Below are 25780 nucleotides of genomic sequence, written 5' to 3' on the forward strand. Positions count from 1 at the left end.
CTTTTCTGGGCATATGGGAGGATTAGCGGGCTCTCCAGGAAGCCATGCTGGATGAAGGCCACGGTACCGCTTCATGTCCCCGTGGAACGCAGAAGCAGATTTTGCACTCTATTAATCTACATCTGTTTGCATGTCCCTGCTGTCAGCGCTTCTGTCTAGGGAAGCAGCAAGCAGGCAGTAAAAGGAACATGGGCTTTGGCGGGGAGGGGAGACCTTGGTGCACCCTGCTTTATCACTCCCTGCCAAGTGACCTTGGGCAAGGGTCTCAGCCATTCTGAGCTCATTCTCCAAACAGAGGATGCTGATAAGGGTCCCCACCCCGCAGTGCTGTCAGCCTCCTGACAGGATTAGCAAGGATGTGGATAATGCCTGGTGCAGTGCCTGGCACACACTGACTTAGAAGGCATGGAGGTTGCCAGAGATGCCGGATGCTGGTGAAGACTGAGATGATGATGGTGACCCTGAGGTCCCAAGTCTGTGCTTTCTGCCTCCTTGTTAGGCTAGGGGTTTTTCCAACAGCTGGTGGTGTTGTTTTCTCCTTTCCCCTCCTTCCTACAGCCTCACCTCCTCCCCACAGTACTAATTCACTTAACAGACCTAGAGGGGCAGGGCTGGGGTGCCCCAGACAACACACATTCCAAAGCCACCAGACCCTCTGGTTGGGCTTTGCCCTCTTGAAGTGAAGGAAAGGGACATACCATCTCCTATGGGATTCAGTCTTCCCACCCTGCCCTCGCCCCCGAGCCTTGCCCCTACCTCACGTTGTCATGTTTCTGGATGTAAATCTTATGGAACATCATATCCTCCTGTTTGGCGTTGATGTCGGCTTTCATCTCCATGGCAACGTGACGGGGAAGGACAGACAGCAGGAGCCGCTCCTGGAGGGGAAGCAGATGCTTTCATCATAGCCTCTCCCCAACTTGGCAGTCCCTTCCCCTCCCCAGGCTTCACTCCTCCACACCTGTGTCCCCACCGCAGGGCCCTGGAAAACCTCTCAGGCTCTCCTCAAACTCAGGGGGCTAACACTTGCATGCTGGGGGCAGAGACATGCCTCAGGGCCACCTGGCCCCCATCTCCCTGGGACACCTCCTGGTTCTTCGGTTACACGGAGAAAAGCACTCCTGGTGAGCCTGTAATACCAAGCACCTTGGGTCAAAGACCTTGGGCAAATGACTGAACTTCTCTGAGCCTCCAGTTGCTTATATAAATGGGGATGCGGTTGTTGGAGCTTTAGATGAGATTCATTCAGTCATCAAATATTCACTGCGAACTGACCGTGTTCCAGGCATCACGCTGGGTGCCAGGAGTGATAACTGGGGCCAGGTTCCGCCTTCACAAATTCCCGGTCTCCTGCGTTACAGATACTATGGGGCACAGAGCAGGGGGACCTGTCTGAGGCTAGGGAGAAGTGGGGTGGTCACAGAGGACTTCGTGGGGACTAGAGACTGATGTGCTCCATTTTCACGGGATGGTGGCCCAGGAGGACAGGAAAGATCCCTGACCGGAGAAACTGAGGAATTAAGATCAGCTGAAGAGGAGGTTGGAGGGAAGCAGGGAGAGGGGCCCAGGGCCTCCCTGTGAAGTGGGGGAGGGTCACGTCAGCCCTTGATGGAGTCTGGATGTGGCCTCCTCTCTGAGTTCTCCTCTGGGGCCTGCCTGCTCCAGAGGTTCAGCTGCGCCCCGGGTGTGCAGCCTCTGCCCGCACCCTCTGCAGCCCTCCCCATGCCAGGCGCTCTGCCAGGCTCACTCAGGGATCCTCTCATCTGAGGCCTCTCCTCCTGGCGGCCCACAGCCCCTCCATCTCCCCACCCCCGTCCCCCAGCACTGGAAGCTGGGCCACTCCCTCCCCAGGCCCTAAGACTTCTGCTCCTGAGCCTGTCCAGTTCCCCTCCCGCCTTCCTGCCCCACCTCTGACCTCTTCCTGCTCACTCCTGCCCTTGGGGAGCAAGGCTTCCCCCAGTACCTCCCCTGGTCACCTCCCAAGCCACTCCCTGGTCCAGGTCCCCAAGTCTTCAGCTGCCCGCCTGACATCATGCCCACACCATGCTCACCCTCCCGGTGGCTCTTCTCAAGTTCCCTGCCTTTGCCCATGGCACTCCCAACTTCCGGGTCATCAAGGTCAAGGCCTTGCTCCTCAGCTAGAATCACCATCTTCACACATGCTGCTACCCTTCCTTGGGCTCATCCCCTTCCCAGAAGGAGGGTCCTGGCTCCAGCTGCCAGCATCCCTTGCCACCCTGGGCCTTCCTGTAGAGTCCCCCATCACTCTGCATTTCAGCCTGTTACTGGGGCCTCCTGAGGGTGGGAATGTGTCTTGTTGGGCTTACAGCAGACAGTCTTATGCTCAGGAAGCTCTGGTAAACTAGTGAGGAATGGTGCTCTCTGTGGACAGGCCTGACCTCTGGTCAGGACCTCCCTCAGTGGACATGGCCATTACAGTCCGTCTCATATTTACTGAACTCTCTGTAAACAGCTACTGATGACAAAAATACAAATGAAAGGACAATTCTTTGGAAATATAGGATGACTGGGAGAAAGTGTGCAACAAACTGTTTAGATTCATGAGAGACCTTCCTACATTGCCGACTAGTTCTGGGGCTGAGGAGCAGGAGGAGTGGGCAGCGGATGGGTGGGGATCAGCGCTGGATCCCCTATCAGGTGGCGCTAAAGAGCATCCTCGGATCTAAGAGCACCCCCTTCTGCAGAGGGCAGAGGAGGCTGGGCTCTGGGCCACGGCTGGGTGAGGAGTGCCTGTCCCCTGGAAGCAGGCCTCCCCTCCCTGGCCTGAAACATGGTTTGGCGAACATATTCCCCTCCCCCTCCCCCAAGATCCCTGTGGATTTGCTGGAATGTCTAGCCTGACCAGGGCCAGCACATGTAAACTGTGATGAACTGTAAATGCTATAAACGCTAATTTTACTGCAAAAGGGTGAGGTCCAGGCATGGTGGTGGGGGGGGGGGGTGGTGGGAGTGGCTGTGGGGGGAGGCACTCCCTAACCCAGAAGGGGTGGGAAGGTATCCTGATCTCAGGCAAGTGATGCTGGGGCCTGAGATAGGCATGAGAGAGGGGGCTTTTGAGGCAGATAGGGGCTTTGGGGTGAGCAGGGTGCAGAAGTGAGGTAACCATGTCAAGAAGAGACAGTGGGAAGACTCAGGGACACCTCTGGGCATGGGTTTCATTCAAGAGCTGGACCAGGAGCCTAGATGGGACCAAGAGAACGCATGGGAAGGCCAGGCCTCAGATGGGACAGCCTGAGCTGGGGACCTGCCCAGGCACAGTGGCCCCGCACAGGGCTGGAAGGGAAGCGGGGGCAGACTATGTCTGGGGGTGCGGGGCCTGGAGAGGCACTGCGGAACTCTGCCCCCTGACTCAGCTGTCTGAGTGTCACCAGCTAGGTCACTGTAACTCCCTAGACTGAACCCAGACAGAGGCAGAGGTGTGCCGCACACTGATGAACTCTGCACTCATGGGGGCTGAGTTCATGCGGGGTGCATGGAGCACCTGCCGTGCCAGGCAGGAGGCCGCACGTGACCACTGCGCTGCCTTCCAGGCCTCTGGCTCCCTGTCCTCACGATCAAAGGCAGACCTTCCACGTTTACACCTGCCACCCGCCTGACACGGCGTGCAGCCCAGAATTCTGCCAGTGTTTGGGCAGGCTGTGGGGAGACGCTAACCTAAGAGCAGAGCAAGGCCCCTCCGGCTCAAAGTAGCGACCTTCCCTCTGAGAGCCAGGATGAGTCTGAGCCCAGTGGGAGCCCCAGCACCTGGCCGGGCGGCCTGCTTCCCACCCCCAACTGCCCCCGGGTCTCCCTCCAGGCCTGCTGTTTGGGAGCAGTGTGCCCTGTACAGCCTCAGAGTTCCAAGCTTCTAACCAGTTCACACGCACGAGAAGACACAGGGGTGACCTGGCCAAACCCAAACCCCGAACAGGGCGCCCCCAGGATTCTAGGCAGGGAACCCTGACAAGTCCTCAGTCCCCGCCCCACCCTCAGCCAGAGGAGCACACAGGGGCAGGTCCCTCTGCCTGGGGCTCACAGAGAGAAGCCCCCAAGTCTGTGGCCTGAATGAATGACCTGCCTCCTGGCCCCAGAGTCCTGAGGGTGAGGTTTAGGGTGAGACATGGCCGTCTTCCATTCTCGAACTAACCAGACCTCAGAACTCAGCGCACAGGAAGTGCCTCGTGAGGGCATCACAGGGCTGACAGCCTGGGCTTCTCTCCTTCCCCCTCCCCCCCCCACCCCAGCACCTTCATCCCAGGAGGGAATGCTGATGCTCTCATCGCCCAGTTCATCAGCCCTGGGGGGCAGGAGGGAGGGCCACTTCCTGCCTCCCAGGGCCTGGGTGCTCAGTTTGAGTGCGAACCACAGGGAGGCTGAGGAGGCACTCTCAGCCCAAAGCTTGAGTCCAGAGCTCATTCTCCAAAGCTTCTTGAGAGCATTCCCACAGAGCCAAGAACGCTGGGCACCCTCCAGAGGAAACATCCCCCACAGCCTGGGCCCCCGCCCAGGAGGGGCTGGACAGCTGCCCTGAGCATCGCTGGCGGGCAGGCGGCAGCTGGGCAGCCGCGTGGGGCAGGAGGGCCTCACCCACCTGCTGCTGGTTCTCCCGCTGCGAGTGGAGCCGCGCCTGGATGCACTCCCGGGTCTCCTGGAAGGCCTGTCTCTGCGAGACCTCAGCCGGGTAGTGGGTGCACACACCCACGATGTTGGTGCAGGAGAAAATGAGGACGTTGGAGACGAGCTGCAGAGGAAGAGATGAGGACGCGAGCTGAGGCCTGGAGCAGGCACTGGCGCCCCAGCCACGAGCCTCCCACTCCCAGGGCTCGGGGCCCCCAGGTCCCACTGTAGCAAACACACACCTAGTTGCCAGCAAACAGATGCCAAGGGCTCCCACCCACAGCCAACTACTGAGTAGCCAAGTGCAACTACTCGGGCTCCCTGACGTCCTCAGAGCCCAGAGCTTGGCTGGCCTGCGACAGAATATGGCCTTAACGATGCTGAGTCACAGAATGATTATCCTGGCTGCATCCATAGTACCAAAGGCAACAAGGTTAGGTGTCCTGGGGATGCTGCGTCAGAGCTGTGGGTGCTGGGGTGGCAAGGCCACTGCAAGGAAGTTTCCTTGAGGGGGATAGGGCTTCATCGTTTGAAAGAGTGACAGGGTCCACACAGGACAAAGGATAGCTTTTTCATGGAGAAGCTTTAGCTGGCTATTCCCCAGGGATCAGCTCCAAGAAGCAAATAGCTGCTGATGCGCAGCACTGTGTGAGGTCCTCTGGGGATGGAGGGGAGGACAGGGTCCCCAGCCAGCAGGGATCAGTGTCCACACAGGTCTCGTCTCCTTCTCTACACCAGCACCAGGGCCTCCTGATGACCCTCCCCGCAACACACCAGTTGGTGGACATACTCCTTTACCCCCACTCCACAGGGATGCCCATCTCTGTGCTGACAGAGATGTGTGCAGAGACAAGGCTGAAGTTCTTTGGAAAGCAGTACTCACTGAAAAAATAGGGGAAAACACAACACAACCCACAAAAGCTAGTTGACAGAGCACATTCCAGATCTGGTCCCTTGGACAGCAAGGAAATCAAACCAGTCAATCCTAAAGGAAATTGACCCATAATACTCACTGCAAGGACTGATGCTGAAGCTGAAGCTCCAATACTCTGGCTACCTGATGCGAAGAGCCAACTCATTGGAAAAGACCCTGATGCTGGGAAAGATTGAGGGCAGGAGGAAACGGGGACGACAGAGGATGAGATGATTGGATGGCATCACAGACTCAAAGGACATGAGTCTGAGCAAACTCCAGGAGATAGTGAAGAACAGGGACTCCTGGCTTGCTGCAGTCCATGGGGTTTCAAAGAGTCTGGCACAACTGAGCGAATGAACAACAAAAGGTGCTGTCTGGCCAAAACTGCTCTTGGCAGGTACAGCTCCTGGGCAGTCTGGGTGAAGGGATTCTGGTCCTGCCCTTGACTCAGGCCACATCAGACAGAAGCCACACAGGCTCAGCTTTCTAGGCCTCAATCACTCCCTCCAAACACACAGTTCTTAGTCCCAGCTACTGCAGCGGAGCCCAGGCTGGGCCTGCTCCTTCTGCTGTGGTTCCGCCCCACCCCCACCGGGAGCCCTGCATTGGTCTCCAGTCCTCTTATCCATCTGGACCCCAAAGAGCCTCCCCTTGAGGCTTCAGTTGCCAGGCAGTGATCGGCAGCAGCTCCCACATGCTTCTTCCAGGGTCCTCTTTTTCTCTGGATGTAGAAGTCCTGTCCTCGGCGCTGCTCTGCCTTCTACCTGAAGGCTTTCCCCACCCCACCCCCTCTCCGAGGTGGCCCTAACTTCCACCCAGGCTCTCAGGCCCACAGCCATGTGGGTTCCATGCTGGAGGCAGCGCCATCTTTCCCTGGAGATGACCCATACTGCGTCTATTCCCAGTCGACACACAAAGAGACCTTTCCTCTCCCATCTCTGTCTTGTTTCCTCCTCAACTGCACGATAGACTCTAGTGTTCTGGCTGAAAGATGCTGTGGGCTCCCCTCAAGCACCTCCTGGCACCCCCAGATGCCTCCCTGAGGAGCCTTCAGGGAGGGGGCAAACTCAGATCACCAGTTCTACCAACTCGGCTGATGATCACAACCCCCCACCCCCAACCCCATTCACCCCAGGATCCTACCACTGTCATTTTATATAAACCCATCACAGAGAAAAATCCAACCTGTTTGTTACAAGCAAAGAAGACTTCTGATACACAGAAGCTTACAGTCCAGTTGAGGAGAGAAGCGGTCACAACCGACACAGAACCAGCAGCAGGAAGCGGAAACTGAATCATGCCAAGCAAACGGGAGCAGAGCAGGGGACAGGGCCAGGAGAGGTCTCTGGGAAGCCTGGGCTTGGGGCGAGGGGCGTGTTCGGTGAGGCTGGCAGACATGAGACAGCGCACCCCTGGAGACAGCAACTAGAATAGCCAAAGCAACGTTGAAGAAGATGAACCAAGTTGGAAGACTTACGCTACTCAAGTTCAACACTTACTAGAAAGCTACAGTAATTAAACTGGTGCAGCACTGTTTTAACAAAAGAAATACAGATCGGAATTGAGAGTCCAGAAATAAACCCTTAATGTTTATGACTTGCTGAGTTTTGACTAGGATACCAAGACAATTCAATGGGAAAAGAATAGTCTTTTCAGCAAACTTGCTATCCCATATGAGGTAGGAGACTTTACCTCATACCATATACAAAATTAACTCAAAATGGATCAAAGACCTAAATAGGAAAGCTATAGCTATAAACTCTGAGAAGAAAACATAGGAATACCTCTTAATGACCTAGGATTAGGCGGCGACTTCTTAGACATCACATCAAAAGCACAAATGATAAAAGAAGAAAAGATAAATTGCACTTCATCAAAATTAAGAAGCCTTGTGCTTCAAAAGGAACCATTAGGAAAGTGAAAAGACAACCCATAGAATGGGAAAAAATGCCTGCAAATCATCTATCACACCTAAATAAAGGTGTTATAAATTTTTGACAAATATACAAAGGCAGCTAAATGGAGGAGGATAATCTTTTGGAGCAAATAGTGCTAGAACAATTGAATATCCATATGATTAACTCAAATCTCATAAAATATTACAAAAACTTATTCAGAACAAATTGTAAAAAATTTTACAACAAATTGTAAAAAAATTTATTCAGAACTAAATGTAAAACCTAAAACTAGTAAACTTCCAAAAGAAAACACTTTGGAAGAAAAGAAGAAAACACTTTCTTCCAGAAGAAAACCCAAGAAGGCTTTGGGTTAGGCAAAAATTTCTTATATACCACAGCAAAACATGATTCATAAAAGAAAAGAGAAATTGATAAATTAGACATCATCAAAATTAAGAACATTTGCCTTCAAAAGACACTGTTAAGAAAATGAAATGACAAGCCATAGAATGGAAAAATTTATTTGTAGATCAGATATCTGATTAAAAGACTTGAATCCAAAATTCTCAAAGAGCTGTCAAATCAAAAACTAAAAAAAACCCTCAAACCACTTTTTAAAAGAGCAAAATATTTAAGTAGACAATTTACCAAGAAGATATAAGGATGGCAAACACAGAGAAAGATGGAAATAATTAGCCGTTAAGGAAATGCAAATTTCTTACAAAAAACAATGAGATACTACTAAACACTATTAAAATGGTTAAAATAAAATCAAATTTAAAAAATGAAAATAAGGACGTCCCTGGTGGTCCAGTGATTAAAAATTTGCCTTGCAATGCAGGAGATGTGGGTTTGATCCCTGGTCGGGAACTAAGATCTCAAAAGCCTCAGAGCAACTAAGCCCACATGCCATAACTGCTGAGCCCACGTGCCAAAACTAGAGAGTCTGCACACCTCAATGAGAGATCCCTCAGGATGCAACACAGACCCCGTGCCACAGCTAAGACCAAAAGCAGCCAAAGAAATAATGTGCTTTGTGGCTCAGTTGTGTCCAACTCTTTGCAACCCCATGGACTGTAGCCCGCCAGGCTCCTCTGTCCATGGGATTCTCCAGGCAAGAATACTGGAGTGGACTGCCATGCCCTCCTCCAGGGGATCTTCTCAACTCAGGGATCAAACTCAGGTCTCCCACTTTGCAGGAGGATTCGTCACTGTCTGAGCCACCAGGTAAGCCCATGACTCTGACAACTTCCTGTTAAAATGTGGCATAAGACTGTCTCAGTTTGGAGAATAGACACAGAATTGGAAGTATTTCTGAGTTCCAAGTTCTAGATCTGAATCTTGTATGATTAAAATCTCAATCCCTTGGTCTGCCATTTTGGTGTAACAGAATTAGAAGTAGTTGGAGGAATGACAACTGGAATTTTAATTGACAAAATAAATCTCATTTCTTTACAGAAGCATAGGCCTGAAACTCACTTTGGACCAGGCACTTCAGGGAGACTTGTAGTCAGGTGGCCAGTTGTTGGACACAACTGAAGCGACTTAGCAGCAGCAGCAGCAGCAGCCAGTTGCCTAGTTTTATAAAAAGTAAGGTTGTAGTTGCTAGCTGTCAGCAGACATTGTTTTGAGAATGTTTTGTGGCATCCAAGCACGACTCAGAAAACTCAAGTGTTAAGCAATACAAGGTCTAGTCTGAAATTACACCCATAGTATCACCTAGTTATTTCCTTGGATGTCTGAACCATAACTACTCTATTTTGACTTTTAATTGTAAAATTATCCTTAATAGCCAAAGCAGATGTCATCATTAATTATGTCAGTGTTTCTCTGAGCTTCCCTGGTGGCTCAGATGGTAAAATTGTTTGCTTGCAATGCTGGAGACCCGGGTTCAATCCCTGGGTTGGTTCAATCTCCAGGGTTGTCCTGGAGAATGAAATGGCAACCCACTCCTGTACTCTTGCCTGGAAAATTCCATGGATGGAGGAACCTCGTAGGCTACAGTCGATGGGGTCACAAAGAGTCGGACACAACGGAGCGACTTCACTTTCACATTTCAGCGTTTCTCTAGGTATAGAAGATGCAAGAATTGGGACTCATAAAATCTTCTCCTAAAAAGATCTAACTCTATGAAGCCCTGTTTTGCCAGTTTTTCCCAGAGCACAGAGTGCACAGAAATAAGTAAAAAAAAAAAAAAAAAAAACGAAAAGAAGAAAGAACTGCCAACACTGGTACTGGTAAGAGTGTATAGCAGCTGGAACTCTCATACCTTGCTCAGTTCAGTTCAGTTCAGTCGCTCAGTCATGTCGGACTCTTTGCGCCCCCATGAATTGCAGCACGCCAGGCCTCCCTGTCCATCACCAACTCCCGGAGTTCACTCAAACTCACGTCCATCGAGTCGGTGATGCCATCCAGCCATCTCATCCTCTGTCGTCCCCTTCTCCTCCTGCCCCCAATCCCTCCCAGCAGCAGAGTCTTTTCCAATGAGTCAACTCTTAGCATGAGGCGGCCAAAGTATTGGAGTTTCACCTTTAGTATCAGTCCTTCCAAAGAACACCCAGGACTGATCTCCTTTAGAATGGACTGGTTGGATCTCCTTGCAGTCCAAGAGACTCTCAAGAGTCTTCTCCAACACCACAGTTCAAAAGCATCAATTCTTCGGCGCTCAGCTTTCTTCACAGTCCAACTCTCACATCCATACATGACTACTGGAAAAACCATAGCCTTGACTAGACGGACCTTTGTTGGCAAAGTAATGTCTCTGCTTTTTAATACTCTATCTAGGTTGGTCATAACTTTCCTTCCAAGGAGTAAGCATCTTTTAATTTCATGGCTGCAATCACCATCTGCAGTGATTTTGGAGACCCCAAAAATAAAGTCTGACACTGTTTCCACTGTTTCCCCATCTATTTCCCATGCAGTGATGGGACCAGATGCCATGATCTTCGTTTTTTGAATGTTGAGCTTTAAGCCAACTTTTTCACTCTCCTCTTTCACTTTCACCAAGAGGCTTTTTAGTTCCTCTTCACTTTCTGCCATAAGGAGGAATGAAAAATGGTATAGCCATTTTGGAAACAGTCTGGCATTTCTCATACATACCTTTGACCAGCAACTCACTCCTAGTATCTGCCCAAATCACATGTAAAGTTATGTTCAAATGGAACAATCTCATGATAACACATAATAACATGGATGAGTCTCAAGTTAATTATGCTGAGTGAAAGAAGCCACACTCAAAAGGCTATGTACTATAAATGACTCCATTTATATGGCATTCTGGAAAAGGCAAAACTTCAGGGACTGAAAACAGATCAGTGGTTGCCAGGGGGAGGGGAGAGTTTGAATAAAAGAGGCGGCAAGAGGAGATCTTCGGGGTGGTGGGACTGTTACATACCATGATTGTGTTGGTGGTTACACATCCATATACCTTTGTCAAATCCAAAGAGTTATACACCAGAGAGGGCTTCTCAGGTGGCACAGTGGTAATCTGCCTGACTGTGCAGGAGACACAAGAGACACATATTCTACCCTGGGTCTGGAAGACCCCCTGAGTAAGAAATGGCGACCCACTCCAATATTCTTGCCTAGGAAATCCCATGGACAGAGAAGCCTGGCAGGCTACAGCCTACTGGGTCGCAAAGAGTCATTCACGACTGAGTGTGTGTGTGTGTGTGTGTCTATACACCAGAGAAGCCAAATTCTACTGTATGTAAATGTTGCTATTGTTTAGTTGCTAAACTGTGTCTGACTCTTTTGAGACACCATGGACTGCAGCCCACCTGGCTACTCTGTCCATGGGATTTTCCAGGCCTGAATACTGGAGTGGGTTGCCATTTCCTTCTCCAGGGAATCTTTCCAGCCCAGGGATTGAACCCATATCTCCTGCATTAGCAGCTGGATTCTTTACCACTGAGCCGCCAGGGAAAAAAAAGAACAAGAGTAAAGGTCCAGGAGGGACCAGCAGAGAGAATATGAGGAGCTGGCTGGACAGGGAAAGGGCAGCTCTTCCTCTCTCTGAGGCCAGAAAGAGGAACCAGAGTCTATTTTGAGACATGACCCTCGAAGTAATTATCAGCTGGCCTCTGGTATCTCGGCACTAATCCTCCTGGCCTCTCCTGCTGTAATCTGACTCTTCTTGCAGCCAGAAGGCCAATAGCAACAGAGGGTGTAAATCCAGGTAAAACGATGTGCTGTAACCCAATAGGGTCCAAATGGCTCGGCTAAGCTTAGCATGCCTCAGTGTTCCTCTCTCCCATTCACTAAACACACAATGGGGTGAGCAAGAAGAGAGTGCTAGGTGTGAGAGGTCTTCAGAAAGGCCTGTTGGAAAGGGTGATTTTGGCAAACTGGACCTGAGAGTGAAAACGTAAGGGATTAATACATCAAACACACATACACCCACCAAAAGGGCAAGAATCTGTGCGCCAGGTCTTAATAGATGCTAAGATCCCTGTGCAGACGCAAAAGTTATGAATGAAGGGAAAGCTTCAGTAAAAGCTGATGGAATTCTGCTTACAGTCTTCCAGAAAGGAGTTTATAGCTTAAAAATGATCTCACACCTCAGGCAGGATGGTCCAAATCAAATGCTAACCAGCTTTCTTCTCCACTAACAATGATGATCAAATATTGAGTCCCTTCATACATGCTTATGCCAAATACTTAACTAGTAAATAATAACAGGTATCAGTCACAACAACAGGTGAACAAGGCCTAATTAAGGGTTTGCTGCTTTTCCCTGTGCACACTTCACAGGACATGTCCAACCACATGAAAGAGGCGCGCACGCGCGTGTGTGTGTGTAAAGGGATACCGACATCATAGCAGGTGGAGTAACAAGGACACCTGAGAATACATCAAACCTCAGGCCCTACACTGGCCTCAGCATCTGCTTTTAAAACCGGCCCTGCAGATGGTTTGGGTCTGGGAGGTCCCAGGACCACACCAGGAGAATCCCCAGAAGAGGGGACTGTTTGGAATTCTGGTCTCCAAGGGGAAGCCCAGAGGAGGTGCCTGTGCACATTTACAACTCCACTGGCATTCCTAAATCCCCAGCACTTCAGAAACCCAATCTCTCCTGTCTGCAGGCTGCAGGTTTGATTTGGCCACGAGTGAAGTTACTGCTCAGGATGTGCAGCGCCTCTGTGGCGAAGCCTGAAGGGGCCCCCAGCAGCTTGCCTGGGGCACTGCCATGCCTGCTGCTCCTTTTCTCTTGAGTATTCAGGGGGCCCCACGGGCCCATTGCCATAGACGTGATGTTTGCCAGTCCTGAGAAAGGTGAGAGGCAAAGAGGAATGAGGAATGAACTGGTTTGGAACAGAAGAAAATAAGCTAGGAGGACCTCCACATCATCTACTATTTTGCGTGGGTTCTGCTCTGGACAGGTCAGCTGGTCGTTCGCAGGGTGTATCTGGCGGGGGTGGTAGGAGATAAAGAACCAGAATTCCCCAGGGAGCCAGATTAGGTGACTGGGGCGAGGGCCCGAGATGTTCAGTTCTATTTGAATGTCAGATAAACAACAGGTTTTTTTTTTTTTAAGTATAAGTATGTCCTGTGCTATAGTGGGAACATGTGTGTTAGTCGCTCAGTCGTGTCCGACTCTTCACAACCCCACAGACTATAGCCTGCCAGGTCCCTCTGTCCATGGGATTCTCCAGGCAATAATACTGGGGGGGCTTGCCATTCCCTTCTCCAGGGGAACTTCCCACCGCAGGGATCGAACCCTGGTCTCCTGCATTGCTGGCAGATTCTTTACCATTTGTGTTACAGGGAAGTCCTTAGTGGGAACATACTTATACTAAAAAATTATTTATCTGAAATTCAAGTTTAATGGGGCAACCGTATTTTCACTGGCAACCATACCAGGGAGACTTTTCCAACTTGCCCTCCCCCAGCTCTGACACCCTCCAGAACTGGGCAAGCCCAGCATACTAAGGGTAAGCCAGCTCCCTCTACACCCCACTCCCTCTTCCAGATCCTCTCCCACTCTCAGAGGCTCCTGCACAGACAGACGACAGTGCTTCCTCTTCACATCAGGGTCTGAAATCACCTCACTTAAGTGCAAGCCAAAGCTGGGATCTGATTGTTCAAATCCACCCACCTGGACACAAGGGGCACGATCATCTCAGAGTCCCCAGGGGCTGAGGACCAGCTTCACAGTACTCTACAAATGTGACTGGGACTCCACATTTAAAAGACAGGCAGAATCCTTTCTGTTCTAGTCCTCTTTCTGTTTACAAACACACAAAACTAGCAACCAAGTAACCCCCAAAGAAAAGGAGCTGACAAGCCTGATAAGGGTTCCTTCTGTCTGCCCCAGATTTCATTTCTCCTGAATGGGGCTGGCGGGAAGCTTGGGGGACCTCAGTGGAAACCCATTATGATATAAAATAAATCAAAGAAGGATAATCTTAAAATATATATATACTCAGAAGGCATATCAGCAGGGCTCCTTGTATCCTTGTGTATACTGTACCAAGCATGACTAGAGGCTAAATTACTTAAAATATCTATATATATTTTAACTTTTTTCATCATAGTGATGCATCTTAAAAAATTTTCCTTTACAAAGAATAAAGATTGCTGTATGCTTTTTTTTGGGGGGGGGGGCCATCAAAGCCACATTATCTCTGCCTGGGGGCTTTTGTGATGAGGTCCTCTTTCATGGAGGTGGCTGGTCCGTCTCAGTGGCTCTGGACAAATAAAACCAGGCCCTCTGCTCTCTTCATTCCTATTAGGAGTTCTGCCCAGGTGGCACCCCTTTCTCCTCTCCATTCCAGCTAGGGTATAGCTGCCTGGGGCTTGTCAATCTTCCCCAGACTGGAATCCTCTCTGCAACTATTCTCTATGTCAGAGACCATCATATCCCCTTATATCAAGACACTTTTCTGATCAAATGCCCACCAATAATATAAAGCCCAAACTCTTGTGTTGATATTAAGATTCTACAAGTCTCATCATGGGCCACGTTCCCCCTGCTTCTTACTACTCCTATCATCTGGGCTACTTACTGCCTCTGGAAATCATCAATCTACAGCGTGATTCTAAAAGTATACTGTTTATTTAATACACTTTTATTATTACTAAAAACAAATTAATAATTAGCATCTGCTCAATCCATACTTAGAAAAGACAAAGTAGACTAAAGTAGGACGTGTATCTAAGAATGATCAGGTGCAGCAGTTTACAACCTTCAAAACACCTTCACAGGTCGTGTTTCATTGCATCCTCACTGCATCCTCCGAAGCGGAGCAAGGTGGGTGGCATCACCTCCTCCTGCTAATGCAGGAGCTAAGACTCGAGGCAGGAGCCTCGGCCACACAGCAAGACGGCAGCAAAACTCAATCAGATTCTCATTGTGAGTTCAGAGCTTGTCCTGTTCTACTGTACTAAGCGGTTATTTATCCCAACTTAATTTAGGTCCACTTTTGTTTGATTCTATTTAATAAAGGAACACTCAACTTTCTTTCCTCCTCTTCCTAGGTGCCTTAGGCCTTCTTTATAGATCCTGGTCACATAACATGCTGCTGATTAGGGACCTACTCACAGCCACTGCCTCTAACCCAGCTCTATCCAAGGAACTCGCCACCGTGAGTGAGAACGGCCCATCGCCTGTCTTATAAGGCCAGTTCTTACCCCAGTAGAGGTCTCCTGAATTATTTTTTCATCGATAGAGATCATACACCACACGACAGCCGTCTCCAACCTTTTTGGTACCAGGGATCGGTTTTGTGGAAGACAATTTTTCCACGAACCGGAGGCTGAGGGAATGGTTTCAGGATGATTTAATAACCACGTTACATTTATTGTGCACTTTATTTCTATTATTATTACATCAGCTCCACCTCAGATCATCAGACATTAGATCCCAGGGGCTGGGAACGCTCTGGCCATAGAATTCATCCTTTTAGAGTATATAATTCAGTAGCTTTTAATGTATTCTCAAGGTTGTGCAGCCTTCACCAGAACATTATTAACGTCCAGAACGTTACTAATTCCAGAATGTTATTAACATCCTTTAAAGAAATCCCACATCCATTAATCATTGCCTGCTCCCCACCTCTACCTCCACCCACGCCCCCAGCTCCTGTCAACTACTAATTTATTTTCTGTCTTGATGGACTTGCCTGTTCTAGACATTCATATAAATGGTATCATGTAACAGCCTTCTGTGTCTAGCTGTTTTCACTAGTGTAATACTTTCAAGATTCTTCTCTGTTTAGCATGTATCAGTACTTCATTCCTTTCTATGGCCAAGTAGTGGTCCACAGCACAGGCATGCCATGTTTTCTTTATTCTTTCATCAGTTATAGGCATTTGAGTTGTGTCCACTTTTTGACTGTTATGAATAATGCTGCTATGAACATCCATGTACAGTTTCGATATGATTTCAGTTCTCTTGGGCATATACCTAGGAGTGGAATTGCTAGATGCTATGGCCTGTTATGTTCATGTCCCCTTCTCCTAACTGCTACTGCTAAGTCACTTCAGTCCTGTCCGACTCTGTGCGACCCCATAGACTGCAGCCCACCAGGCTCCCCCGTCCCTGGGATTCTCCAGGCAAGAACACTGGAGTGGGTTGCCATTTCCTTCTCCAATGCATGAAAGTGAAAAGTGAAAGTGAAGTCACCCAGTCGTGTCCGACTCTTAGCGACCCCACGGACTGCAGCCTACCAGGCTCCTCCACCCGTGGGATTTTCCAGGCAAGAGTACTGGAGTGGGGTGCTACTGCCTTCTCCTAAATGCATATGTTAAAATGCTAACACCTAACGTGATGGTTTTATGAGGAGGAGTTTGGGGAAGGTGATTAGGTCATGAGGCTGGCACACTAGTGAGTTGGATTAGCACCCTGACAAAAGTGGCCTCTTAGAGTTTTCTAATCTCCTTCCACCATGTGAGGACACAGTGAGCAAATGACCATCTATGACCCAGGAAATGGGCTCTCACCAGACCCTGGTGACTCGAATCTGGATTTCCCAGGCTCCAGAATGGGAGAAATAAATGTTGTTTCAGCCACTCAGGCTACGGAGCTGCTATTTTGTTATAGCAGGCTGGATGGACTAAGACACTGGGTCACACAGTAAGTCTACGTTACATATTTTCAGGAGCTGCCCAGCTGTTTTCCAAAGGGGCTGCACCATTGATATTTCTATCAGCAATGGCTGATGATGCTCCACGCCCTCCCCAGCACTTGCTGTGTCTATCTTTTTTATTATAGCCATCCTAAGGGGGGTGAGGTGGTATCACGTGGTGATTTTGATTCCCTTAAAATCAGAACAAATAATGACAATGATGAGTGAGGTGGTTTACCCTGTAACTTGAACAGCTGTGCTCTTAGAGAGAAATGGCCACACTGTATACTTTACTCTTGTCACCTTTGGTTATTGACTCCTAGGAAACCCCCAGACCTTGTGCACATAGCCAGAGAAAAAAAGCAGCTTTCACGTAACAGTACTTGCTTGAACAGGACAGCCCCTTAATTCATTAAAAAATTACTGGCTGAGGACCCAGAGCAGAGCACAGGGCACTGGGGAACCTGGACTCCGGTCACGCAGCCCCGGGCCTCCAGGACGCCACGTCTGGTGGTGGAGGCGAGCACATGCACAGAAGCAGCTGGGAGGACACAAGCTTTGCAGGCTTTGCAGTCACTAACCCAAGTTAGTTCCACAAACGCTCAACAAATCTGGCAGAGGAGACCATACTCTTACTATTGATATATGAACTGGCTTATAAATTAACGAAGAATAAGTAAAATTTGGGTTAACCCCTGGGTCGGGAAAATTTAACAGAAAAAATGGATAATGTAGATGAAGAAGCTTTTCCAAGAAGTAAAATTACAAATGACATAAACACATGATATGATATGAGATACATGAACCTCACCAATAGGCAACAAAATACAAATGAAAACAATATTTGCCCACTAAACCAGCAAAGCATTTTTTGTGGTAGTAATGTTGGCAAGAATGCAATAGAACAGGCACCCTCCTATACCTAAGTGGGGATGTGAAGACACAGTCCTTCTGGAAAGCATTTTGGTCATGTGTATGAAGAGCTTTAAAAATGTTCACACTCTGTGACCCAGATTCGGTCTCCTCTTAGGAATCTGTACTGCAGAGACTCAGTAGCTCGGGCAGGGTTTTACAGCCAAGGATAATTAGAAAATTTAAAAATGGGGAATGGTTAAATGTTGAACAACTGGAGGATAGTTAAATAAATTATGGTGCTTTGATACCGTGGAATATGTCAAGGCCTTTCAAATGTTTCATTTGAACAAGACTCAACATCAAGGGGAGGTTTTCAAAATATAATGTCACATGGGATAAAAAGAGAATACAGAATTGCAAACTCAGCATGATCCCAATCTCAAACTGCTGCTGCTGCTGCTAAGTCACTTCATTCGTGTCCGACTCTGTGTGACCCCATAGACAGCAGCCCACCAGGCTCCCTGAGATTCTCCAGGCAAGAACACTGGAGTGGGTTGCCATTTCCTTCTCCAATGCATGAAAGTGAAAAGTGAAAGTGAAGTCGCTCAGTCATGCCCAACTCTTAGCAACCCCATGGACTACAGCCCACCAGGCTGCTCCTTCCATGGGATTTTCCAGGCAAGAGTACTGGAGTGGGGTGCCATTGCCTTCTCCTAATCTCAAACTATATGTATGTTAACAGTGGTAGGATTATAGGTATTTTTTACTTTTTTCTTTAGGTCATTGAGTAGTTTCCTACTTTTTTTTTACCATGTGTATGAATCTTAAAAGAGAAAAGTCATATGTTTATTTTAAAAAGAGGAAAAACATACATGCTTTTACTCTGAGCATGGCAGGCTGAAGAAACTTCTTCTCTAAATAGAAGAGATGAGAATTCAGATGCCTACACAACAAGCCAGAATAAGTCAAATGGGGAAAGAAAAAGGAGTCACGTCTGGGCAGTGGGGACTATGAAAGCTAGTCCTGGAGACGGAGCCTGGGGTGTGGGCAGGGTCTGGGCAACCAGCATGATAGCAGACGAACATCCAGGTGGCAGAAACAACCTGAGTTAAGGGGTGGGGACAGGAAGGTGGAAGGCTATCCGGGGAATGAGAAGAAGTCCCCCCTGACTGGGATGGGGCCCTCGAGGGGAACTGAGAACCAATGGGGTTCACAGCTTCATCACAAAGGACATCCATGTCAGGGTAAGGAGCTGGCACATAATCCAGGAAGCATTGAAACCTCTTGGTGGTTTATTAATTTTTCAGTGTATAAAGTGTGCATTCATTAGAGAAAATTTCAAAATCATAGGAAAAAAACTCAATTTACCACCCCCAAAGACAACCAATGCTGTCTGCTTCCTCCCTTCCTTCCTCTCTAATCTACTCACAGTTTTTTGTTTTTGCTTATGTGAAGCTGAGATCTTACTGTTTCTATAACTTGGTGTCCTGCTTTCTTTCACTCAACATTATAGCATAAGCATGTTTCTCTGTTCTTATGATCTCTAATGATGTGGGCTTTCAACAGGGAAATGTGATCAGAGCTACAGTTGGGGAAGAATAATTGGACAGCTGGGAAAGAAGTAGTCAAGGCGCAGGCGCAAGGGGTGGAGAGACCAATAAAGAGGTGGGGATGGGAATGGTCCAGTGGTTACGAGTCCATGCTTCTCCTGCAGGAGGCATGGGTTCAAGCCCTGGTCAAGAAACTAAGATCTCCACAAGCCTCGCAGTGTGTGAGACGGAGAGAGAGGTGGGGAATGCTGCAGATGAGAAGGACCAGGGTCTCAGAGGGGTTGGGGGCCTGCAAAGGGAAGGAGAAGCAGTGTGTCGGGAGGTCCCAAGCAAGCATGGACCAGGAATGGCTCTCCAGGGGAACGGAAGTTTGCATAGTGAGTGGAGTGAGTGAGGTGGTGTCACCAAAGCTAGCTGGAAGGGAGTCATGAAACTGGAAGGGTTTGTGGAAGAGGCGGCTGAGGTGCTATGAGTCCAAGGTTGTCAGGGCCCCATGCACGACCTCTGAGGGAGGCAGGATAGAATACGGGTCCTGGCTGCAAAGGGTTTTCCCTGGTGGCTCAGAGAGTAAAAAAATCTGTCTACAATGTAGGACACCCAGGTTCAGTCCTGGGAAGATCCCCCAGAGAAGTGAGTGGCAACCCACCCCAGTATTCTTGCCTGGAGAATCCCATGGACAGAGGAGCCTGGCGGGCTATGGTCCAGAGGGTTGCAAAGAGTTAGACACGATTGAGCAACTTTCACTTCACTTCAAGCCATAGGGGCTGTGAAGGTGACTCTTTCTTAGGATGCTTAGGAGAGAGCAGAGAGTGAAGGGAAAGGAGAGAGAATTTGGTTTACCCGAAGGCAGAGGGAGGGGAGGATGACAGACACAAAGGAGGACAGGAATCTACTGAGCTGCAGGGCAGCGCCATTCACACCGGCAGCCCCCAGCTGCATGCAGCTGTGAGCACTGGAAATGTGACCCATCTGAACTGAGGTGTGCTGTGAGTGTAAAAGTTCCCTGGTGGCTCAGATGGTAAAGAATCCGCCTGCAATGTGTGACACCTGGGTTCGATCCCTGGGTTGGGAAGATCCCCTGGAGAAGGGAACCGCTGCCCACTCCAGTTATTCTGGCCTGGAGAATTCCATGGACTTTCTGGAGAAGTCCATGAGGTCACAAAGAGTCAGACATGACTGAGTGATACACACCAGTTTGAAATAATTTTTTATTTTAATTACCTGTTGAAATGATATTCTGGAGATACTGGGTGAAGTAAAAATACATTATTAAAATTAATTTCACCCATGTAAACATAAACTTTTTTGGTGACTGGAAAAATTAAAATTACGCATGTGGCTCTCATTATATTTCTGCTGGATAGCACAGCTATAGAGCAAAGGGAAGCAAAGCAATAGGGGCTGGGGGCACAGCAGACGTGGGAGAGACCACAGGCTGATCTGCAGACTACCCAACTGCTGTCTGGAACGCGACACTTGAACTGACCTAGAGCCCCACCTTTGGGTCACAGAGGGACTGGCCTCCCTTCCTGCCCTTTAGGGGGTCACTTTCCAAAGACTCAGATTCCTTCATCTACCAGGCTAGAGCAGACTTCAGATGGTGTGCCCCATGACAACCATTCCCTCTGGCTCTTGGGAGTGTGACATGCATAGGAGAAAAGGAGAGGGTGTCTAGGGGCTGAGACTCAACTATAAGACCCTAAGGGACTGGAAGTTTTCATAACGGGGTCTCAGGTACAAACTGAGGTATTACACCAAGAGGTAAGGGAGGAGGAATAAATTAGGATATTGCGAATGACATAAACACATTCTATGTATAAAATAAATAAACACATTCTATGTGTAAAATAGATAACTAATAAGAACCTACTGTGTAGCACAGGGAACTCTGCTCAATACTCTGCAATGGCCTCTTGGCTAAGATATAGTGTAGTATGGGGCTTCCCAGGTGGCGCAGTGGTAAAGAATCCACCTGCCAGTGCAGGAGACACAAGAGGCTTGGGTTCAGTCCCTGGGTTGGGAAGGTCCAAAGATTAGGAAATGGCAACCTGCTCCAGCATTCTTGTCTGAAAAATTCCATGGACAGAGGATCCTGGTGGGCTACAGTTCAGAGGGTCACAGAGTCAGACACAACTGAGTGACTGAGAACACATATGGGGAAAAAACTCTTAAAAAGAGTGAATACTTGTTTAACACACATATAGGAGATTCACTTTACTGTGTATACTGAAACTAACACAACACTGAAAATCAACAATATACCAATAAAAAGTTTTTAAAAAGAAAAAGGTTCTATTAAGATAGGATGCCAATGCTTGTATCATGTCATGAAACTTGGGAGCTTTGGGAAAGTATATGAATTTAAAACCATGGGGAGGGGACTTCCCTGAGGGTCCAGTGACTAAGATTCTGCACACCCAAAGCAGGGGGCCTGCATTTGATCCCTGGTCAGGAAATTAGATCCCACATGCTGCAACTAAAGAACCCACATGCCACAACAAAGATTAAAGATCCCATGGGCTGCAGCTAAGACCCAGTACACTCAAACAGATAATAAAAATAAATGAATGAAACCATGGGGAGACAGAGCCTAAGAACAGTGAGTCAATGTCAGAGGTAGCACGGTGTAAAGAAAGGACTAGGGATTTCAGCAGCTAAGTTTTCTTAGTTTTCTTCCTGGATTTGCCACACACAAAAAAATTTAAAAGCACTATGGTTCTAAGCAAGTCACTTTTCCGCTATGGACCTCAGGTTCCTTGTCTATAAAGCTGGAGTGTCAATGGGTGACGGCCACGGTCTCTGCCACCTGGGACAGTCCGTGGAGTGGCTGCAGTCTGGGGTGCTCTGGCAGCATAACCATCCTGAGCACTGTGAATGGAGATGCCGTATGCGGGATTTTCTGGGAAATCTGATTTCAGATGTTCTGTCCCACGTTCTCCTGAAACGCAGTAAAATGCCCAACACTTCAGCATGAAAGCCGCAGCTTTAACACAGCTGGTCACACCTGGAAGTCATACACAACTCTCCTGTCTGACCCAGGCTGAATCTGTGGAGGATCCCAGAGGAGGCCAGAGTCCTTCAGAATCTAGGCCAGGCAAGGACCCCTCCCACACACACCCCAAGCTGTGGGAAATCAAATGTGCAAAGCAGCGTGGAGACACAGATACGTTCCCACACAAAGCAAGGACATGAGTTGGGGCAGAGGGGTCGGGTGTGATGGACAGGCCGGCGTGGTGGGCATGCCTTGGCAAGGCATTCTATAGAAGCTGGGTGGGGCTTTGCCACCCATAAACTGCTTCTCATGCAGCTCTCTGACCTCTGTGGTAAGAGAGAGTTTGCTCTGTGGCCTGGCGAGAAGTTTTGTGGGCTAGAAGTTTATTTATAATCTGAGTGCAAATGAAGTTTCTCTCCTCCAAAAATCTCATCTTGGAGAATAATTATCCAGCCCCACCTCCCGAAGTTCCTCCACCCTCCGCATTGTCCTCCCCCTTCCAGGAAAGTCAGACAAGCTTTCATTGTTCTAGGTGAGCAGTGGTGACAGCTGAGGATGACGTCGGGCTGTGGAGGTGGAGGGAAGGGGCTGACAAAATGCTGGAATCGGATCCAGGGAAGGGAAAGGAGCACCCTCTCCCCCAGTACTGAGATCGGCTTTCCAGCCCACACAGGTGAAGTGAGGCTTTCCCCCACACCTTCCCCACCCACCGCCAGTCCTCACCTCCAGTCCTCACATCCAGGGCCCCATTTTAGGTCTGCTGAAGTTGGAGGCAAGAAAGAAACACCAAAGAGAAACCGGAATTGCCAACAAGCCGTTTACCTAACCTCCGTTTGAGTGCAGGACATGTATGGGGCTGTGCCATGGGCACCCTGTCAATGACCCAGGATGGAGGGTCACCCTGTGGTTGTTCAGAACAAGGCAGGCTTGCCCAGCTCAGCCAGGTCCCTCAGCAGGGATTTCAGGCAGCTCTAGGGGTTAACCCACAGGTTGCCTGGAGAGACAGGTAAGGAGATACCACAGAAGGAGTGCTTTGCTGGGAGTCAGGGGACCCAGGTGCTGGCCTTGTGACTTTGGGCAAGTCACAGAACTTCTGCAGATAACTCTAAAATGCCTGCTGATTTTACTGATGCAAACATGTTGCAGGTGTAAAGCAATACAAGTTGGTCTAGTGATGCCCTGAGTAGCCAGGAGGGGTAAGAACTAGATGACAGCCCTCCAAGGGCTGGCCATGCCTCCTTCTGCACACCAGTACATCCTCGTCCTCCAGGGCAGAGGCTGACACATAGAAGGCACCAGTAAATGCTTCTTAATGAATAAATGGGTGAAAAGCACACTGTGGGGCACTCTCAAGGCCTTGACTATCCCAGCTCACGTCAGAAGACAGTTCAGACTCCCAGTCTTTGCCTCAGACACTGAGCAACCAGCGCAAGGTGGGAGAGGGGGTTACAAGATCCCTATCCACGGGAATGCAAAGGCCTGAGTTAGAATTAAATAAAACACCAATGACACCAAGAAAGATAGACAAATGTGGCACTAACTGCCATGGCTGCTAAGGGCTTGGAGATGGTTTCTACCAGAGGAGGCAAGTCCACCTGTCCCTGTGAGCAGGTGCACAGCTCTGTCAGGCTGGGACCCGGGAGACTTGAGTGTGTCCTTGGTGGGTCCCTGCCTGGCTGGCCGGCCTTGAGCAGATCACTGGGGAATCCCTGGAGGCTGAACCTGGGAGGAGAAATGAGATAATGCAGAAATGAGGCTTGATGAACATTTAGGACTTGAATTGCTGCGGGCCAGCCCTTCTCCTCATGGGCTGGGCCGCCTCAGCAAGTCTGCTGGGTCCCCTGAGGTTTCTTCTTACGTAAAGCAGAAGAACATGACCCCACGTCTCTCAGCTGCCTTGTAAGGGCCCTGACATCCTAGGACTCAGGGGCCTTCTCTGTGACATAACAGCCTCCCAGAGAGAAAACCGAGAGTTGGCCCTAGTCTATGCTGACTCCCAGCTGTCCCGCCAAGAAGGGCTGGCACCAAAAGCCCAGTTCTTGGGACAGAAGAGTTAAGACTCTTTCCCCATGAGACATGATCTGAGTGCTGAAGGGTGAGCCATTAAACTCAACCATTACTGATGCAAGCCTATAAAAAGCCCCCCCAGCCCCGGTGGGAAGAGGGCAGCAAGTATCCAGCTGCAGACTAACCACGACCCCCCAACCTCTAAAAACATACTTTCAGCTCAAGGGCCATCTAGTAGGCTATAGATGATCACACTACAACTTGCCACCATGTCCCTTTAGAGTAGATAATTAAGTTTTTAATTATGGAAGGACCTAGAGATGGCCATACTCAGTGATGTCAGCTAGGGAAAGACAAATATCATATGATATCACTCAAATTAATAGGTGGCATCTAAAAAAATGGTGCAAATGACCTTATTTACAAAACAGAAGTAGGGTTATAGACGTAGACAACAAAGTCATGGTTACCTGGGGGGAAAAGAGGGGTGGGAGGGATAACTCGGGAGACCGGGGCTGACACATATACACCACTATATATAAAACAGTTTGCTGATGAGCACCTGCTGGATGGCACAGGAAATGCTTCCCAATACTCTGTAATGACCTATGTGGGGAAAGAATCTAAAAAAGAGTAGGTATATGTGTATGTATAACCGATTCACTTCGCTGTACTGCAGAAACTGGTACGACCTTGTAAATCAACTATACTCCAATAAAAATTATATTTAAAAATAGTTTTAAAGATTATGACAGAGCTTGTTAGTTTTCCACCTAAATTCATTCTCCCCCTTTACCAAAACACTACACAGTAGTTGGGTACATGGCTGCCCAGCTAGAGTATTTCCCAGCCAACCATGCAGCCAAGTGTGGTCATGTGACTATGCTCAGGTCAAAGGGATGTGAACAGAAGTGATGTGTGCAACTTCCATGCCATTTCCCTCTCCATCATCAGATAAGCCCCTTGTCCCACTTGGACCAGCACTTTGTTTCACTATCTTCTGGGCTGAACATGGATGGCTCCCCAACCCAGCTTTGACATACAGATGAGGATAACGGCCTTGTGGGTAGTGGGACAACCTCATGGGACGGACCAGAGTGGGTCACTCTGGGACAGCTACCTGAGAGAGAAAGAAAAATAACGCTCATCTTCTAAAAGTGACTGCATCCTGGCATCTCTTTGTTACACGAGCATACCTGCAAACAGCAGATGTTTCTAGACTGGAACATCCACTGGCAGCCTGATCCCATCCTTCCCCCTCCTCTCCCACCACTTCCTCCAGTGCAGAAGGGAGAAACCACAACATGCAGAGCATGGAAGATGAGGGAAGGCAGGATGGGGTTGGAGGTGTGAAAATGGGAAGCCCACTTCAAAAACAGTGGAAGGCTTCTGAAGCAGTGGTCCTGACAAGTACTGGGCCCAAGCCCAGAAACCAGAGCAGAGACAGAGCAGACAGACTGGATGGATTCTCAAGGGTGGAAGGAAGTGGAGTGGCTGCACTCCACAAGCTGGAAGATGGAGGCCCAGAGCAAAGAAGGAGCAGGCTCTGCATTATCTCAAGGGATGAAGCATGCATAGTATTGGGGAGAACATGGGACCTGGTGTCAGAAGACCTGGGTTCAGGCCCCAGCTCAGGTTCTTATGAGATGAGTGGTGTGGACTGGGTCATGTCACCTTAGTCAGCTTGATTCTTCTCCTAGAGCATAGGGAGAAATTACCTACTTCTCAAGGACTATTGTTAGACTGAATAGGGCAATAATAGTAAAATGGCTGAAAAGAAATTATTCTTTTTACAGTGAAAGCAAGAAACTGAGAACCCCAACTAATCTATGGCCAGTCCCCGGGTGGGGAGTGGAGAAGGGAGGCTGGAACAAGGA

At 49.0% G+C, this 25780-nt stretch overlaps 1 protein-coding gene across 2 annotated transcripts in view; it reads right to left on the reverse strand.

The window, feature by feature from the left end:
• Nucleotides 1-25780, reverse strand: part of ADCY5 (adenylate cyclase 5) — a 155902-nt gene that overhangs the window by 61653 nt on the left and 68469 nt on the right. For both annotated transcript variants that reach the window (XM_068980889.1, XM_068980882.1), the window contains exons 2-3: nucleotides 4592-4741; nucleotides 757-878 (exon numbers count right to left, since the gene is read on the reverse strand). In XM_068980889.1, the coding sequence (XP_068836990.1) occupies nucleotides 757-878; nucleotides 4592-4741 (272 nt within the window). The remainder of the gene's footprint in view (nucleotides 1-756; nucleotides 879-4591; nucleotides 4742-25780) is intronic.

The sequence above is a fragment of the Capricornis sumatraensis genome, chromosome 1 (assembly GCF_032405125.1).
Source record: "Capricornis sumatraensis isolate serow.1 chromosome 1, serow.2, whole genome shotgun sequence".
NCBI lineage: Eukaryota > Metazoa > Chordata > Mammalia > Artiodactyla > Bovidae > Capricornis > Capricornis sumatraensis.